This window comes from Hakea prostrata, chromosome 5 (assembly GCF_041222555.1).
Source record: "Hakea prostrata isolate BN-2017 chromosome 5, UWA_Hpros_2, whole genome shotgun sequence".
NCBI classification, from domain to species: Eukaryota; Viridiplantae; Streptophyta; class Magnoliopsida; order Proteales; family Proteaceae; genus Hakea; species Hakea prostrata.
The window spans coordinates 46,055,666-46,059,994 of NC_142604.1; the positions used below are offsets into that span (position 1 = coordinate 46,055,666).

The 4,329-nt window shown below is 36.0% G+C and overlaps 1 protein-coding gene across 1 annotated transcript; it reads right to left on the reverse strand.

The window, feature by feature from the left end:
- Window positions 1–1,409: 1,409 nt before the first annotated feature.
- LOC149016127 (clavaminate synthase-like protein At3g21360) lies at window positions 1,410–3,679 on the reverse strand. Its single transcript, XM_089157256.1, has 3 exons — window positions 3,281–3,679; window positions 2,817–3,070; window positions 1,410–1,913 (listed from the first exon to the last, which is right to left on the reverse strand). The coding sequence occupies exons 1-3, from the start codon at window positions 3,644–3,646 to the stop codon at window positions 1,577–1,579; spliced, it is 957 nt and encodes a 318-aa protein (XP_089013382.1). The 5' UTR covers window positions 3,647–3,679; the 3' UTR covers window positions 1,410–1,576.
- Between the last annotated feature and the right edge of the window lie 650 nt (window positions 3,680–4,329).

A 4,329-nucleotide genomic window follows, 5' to 3' on the forward strand; every position in this document is an offset into this window, starting at 1 on the left:
TTACCAAAGCTCTCCGCTATAAATTGGGATCCCCCCCTTGATGAAGATAGTCTTTTGGGATTTTTCTTTCTTGTGATTTAAGAGTCGTGCTAAGATTGTCTTGAGAGTCTTCATAATGGTTTGTAAGTCTTGTTAATGTTTTATTGCAGTTCCCCCTTGACGAGTAGAAGGTTTTGGGACTATTCTCTAGTTTAGTTCTAGAGTCACGCTATAGTCATTTTGAGAGTCATATAAGTATTTTGAGAGTATTGTTATTTTTGGTATTCCGGTAATAGAAGAAAGACACATATCAAGTTTGTCGTAGCGATCTACTTTGTGCTAATATACCGTTGTTCATCGTTGTATCCTGAGAGACAAACGTCTGTTAAATCCTCAAGCACACTCCGAAGGGGACGAATCTGTTTTAAGGAAAGCATCTGACGTATCTCAACGATTCTTCCTTTTTCCTTATTGCCTCAACGATTTTCGTTTATTCTTCTTCTATTGGCTCAGGTTTTGTTTACATGTCTTTCCAATTTTCGTTAATTTTGTATATCTACAATTTGGCCGACATATGAGACCTTCAATAATCCTCATGGGTCGCCTTCTAATGCATGATGGAGAGGTGTAAAAGGACCCCAAACCTTTACTTTGTAAAGTGCTGGTTAAGGCCAAATTATTCTGGCTTTAATAGATAGGGCTAGGATGAGTGTTTGTCTCATCTCTATCCGTCCCTAATTTGCTAGTCCTATTCCCAAACGGACATCTGATTTTGAACAAATGATGAAGGCCCATTTTTTTTAAAAACTAAAGCCCATGATGAGTACCACTGTAAAGTGGGCTTGGTTGAAGTCATGAAATAAATGGGCCTGGAAATTCCGTATACTTCATTGCAATTGATTAATGGAATGAGACCCAAATCAATTTTTTCTCTACTTTTCCTGTTAAGTTTTTGACGGTTTTACCCTTCATCCGATTCTAAATACTCGATTTAGGATAGGCTAGGTGTCGGTATCGGCCTCAATTACGAGTATCTATTGGTACAGTTCCTAAATAGTTTCGGTTCCTTGACATCAAGACAATAATTGGATCAATAAGCTTATCATATCCAAATCTAAGAACCATAACCATTGAATATCGTTTTTTTCTTTGTTGAGAAAGTAATATTCTTGTCGACTAATCTACATATTAAAGAGTAGTTATTTCAATAAAGAGCCAAATTTCATAGAATTTTAGTACATACCAACTGGTTCGACCACTTCAACCAGTTCAAGACCAAATCTGATTCATAAACAAATCATTAAAACCAAATCCATTCGAATAAGCTATTGGTTAGGCTAATTTTGGTTTTTACTAGGCCGATTTCGATTTTGGTTCAAAATTGACACCCCTAGGCTCAATCAATACCGATACACTTCACGGGTCCAGTACAAACTAAGTGAAAGAGCTCTAGTTTCAATGTACAATGGATAGAAAAATTTAATATTACACTTAATGATAATTAATCTCCTTTAATGACAACTAAAATGATAAAACTATAATTATTGATCCATAAAAATGGCTTACATTGCATATATTATTATGATTCAATTCTAATTTATTTGCATATTGACACTAAAACAACACGTGGCGGCTTCCCAGGACGCCTAGCATGTTGAGCAGATAGGTTATCAACTAATAAGATATCTCCTTTTTGCCACTTGATGTCTACACAATTTTCATTCAAGATTTGTGTATAGGTGTCCATGGCCTCAGTTGGAATAGCACTTCCATCTCCAAAGGTGAAAACAAAGTCATCTTCATAACCCAAAATACTATTAAACCAGACCTTTCTTTCTCCAAATTTTCGAACCGGGTTCATGGGTCCATATATGAGTTCTGCACTTCCATCCTGGTTGAAGTTGATTGAGCCATAAGGTAACCTTTCTTGAGCCCTATTGAAAACCCCCAAAATCAAATCTCAAATATAATTGAAATTTACACAATAGATTTATCATGGAATGTGTTGGCGATTTGACTATGCTTTAGTAGTATGCTGAAATGGTCCATTTAAAGTTGAAAAAGAAAAGAAAATAAATGGTCAATATAAAAACTTAGGATGACAACCCACTAGGTGTTTATGCTTTGAGAAATGTCTCAAGCAGTTTTGGGTGTTGTAGAAGCAAAAACACTTTTATAGGCGTTTGATAAAATTTGTTTCTTTGCACTCAAAAATATAAAAAATATGAAGATAAAACTTGTTTCTAGAAGCATAAACAATATCAACCGGCGTTTTACCATAATAACCAGAAATAGAGAAGATGAAGAATATGTACTCTTTTCACAAAAACAAGGGTTAGGGTTTCACTGAAAATAAAGAAAACGAAGACAAATTTTGGTCATCATAGATAGAGAAGATGAAGAATCGACAATCCCTATTATTAGGGTTTTGAGAAGCAAAGAATGTAAGAATTCTGTCGTACTATAAGAAAGTTTTAGCAGGGTTCTTATATTTATGATACTAAATTTTATGAATTCCCCTACTTAAGCTATTACTGTTAAACCTAGAGTGCCCAAGTTCTGCTTCGAGAAACATATGCAACAACAAAAAGTGTCTCTCAAAAAGAAATTTTTTCATAAATTTCAATTTATGTTAGAAAAATCGCTAGAAATAAAATAATTTTATCAAATAGTTTTTAACCAAATTTTGTTTCTTGGAACAAGAAACGCCAAACTGTTTTTTGGTGAGTTATCAACGGGGACCTTAAGCTGTTAAGTGAAACATATGAGTGTATTTGATATAAAAGAAACCTTTAGAGAAATCTTTTGACGAAGCATGATTGTGAGTTTTCACATACCTCTTCTTTGCTTCGTCTTTATGATCTGTTTGAAAAAAAGATTTCCATGTCTGACTAGTGATTGCACCATTATCAATTTCTTTGGGAAGACACCTCCGAACAACGAAACCCATTTTCGATAATTTGGTCATGAATTCTGGCATTCTTTCCTCCATCTTTTCTACAATGATGTGGCTAGGAACTATCGATGTTTCACCCCCTTCTGGTGATGGTTGAGCACAGAAGAAGAAAATCTTTGAAGGAAATTGCTTGATCTAAACAAATTTTCAAATATAAGAGCCAATCAAACCCTGTAAAAACATTTCAAAAGGAAATTACAGTGCAGGTAAAACAGAAAAATCATATTCATATATATAATACGAAATAGAATCAAAATCAAAGCGGATAGAAAGAAGACCGAATCCACAGATCAAACCAAAATCGAACCAAATACCCAAAACCAAACCGGTATTGAGGGAACTGACCAGGGCCATCTCATGATGGAAATTGATAAGTTTGTGCAGAGGAGCTTCGTTGGCGGTGTGGACCCTACCAACAACGTTGAGGCGAGTTGTAACCCCAGCATATTCCATTTCTTCCCATCCAAACGCTTCCACAACTTTCCCGAACTCTTCAGCAGAAGCGATTCGAAATCCTCTGAACAGAATCGCCGAGTGTGTTTGCAGCAGCTGATCCAGCAATTCTTTATTCTGTTTCACCATCTCCACCAATTCATTCACTCCATAATCTCCTCCCTCAGTAACATTCTTTGGAGGGTTCAGTGTCTTTGGGAACACAAATCCCTTCTCAAACACCTTCTCTTCTTCAATCCTTCCTTCCACAAACTCCATCTCTCTCTTTTCTGCTTCAACTTCACCAAGCACCTCTCTCTTTCTCTTCTCTTTCTCTCCTCTGGTTGTTTGGTTTTAAGGTGACTCCTCAGCGTGCTCCATGGGCTTGTTTGCGTGCGAGAGCTTCGTGGCTGATGCAAAGGCACACAAGTGCACTGGACCATGCTAATTTAGCTCATCTATTAGCTGAGGTGGGTCATGTTTGGTTTTATGTTGGTACAAAAGTTTGTCTGATCTCTCCATACAACACAACACCACCTAATTAAGGATTTAGATGCTTGCCAAAAGGAAAACCTAAGGATTTGGATAATCTATTGTGAGCTGATCCGATGGTCATCGGATTGTTCCGTGCTCTTTTTATCTATTTCTTTTTATTTTTTTGGGGTAAAAGATTGTGTTGTGTTAAATGAGTTAGGATTCTCCATTCGTGAGGTAGAGGATTGTGTTTTTCTTATATTTTTCCAATCACATTTTTAGGAGGATAACTCACTTCTGAGTACTGATATTAGGAGTGTCAATGTTTCGGTTTGGGCTTAACGGTTTCAGACTGAAAAATATCAAGTCAATTTGCAAAGTAATAGTTTATATTTGGAGTGGTTTGGATTTGAGTTGATTAATGGTTTTGGTTTCAGATTGAGGCTGTTTTGAGATCATTATCAATTCGTTATTATTAGAAGCCATGA

Coding starts and splice junctions, on each gene's coding strand:
- LOC149016127 (XM_089157256.1), bottom strand. CDS start 3,646: ATGGAGTTTGTGGAAGGAAGGATTGAAGAAGAGAAGGTGTTTGAGAAG. Junction 3,071..3,280: donor TCCATCATGAGATGGCCCTG/GTCAGTTCCCTC, acceptor AAATTTGTTTAG/ATCAAGCAATTTCCTTCAAA. Junction 1,914..2,816: donor AAAGACGAAGCAAAGAAGAG/GTATGTGAAAAC, acceptor GGTTTTCAATAG/GGCTCAAGAAAGGTTACCTT.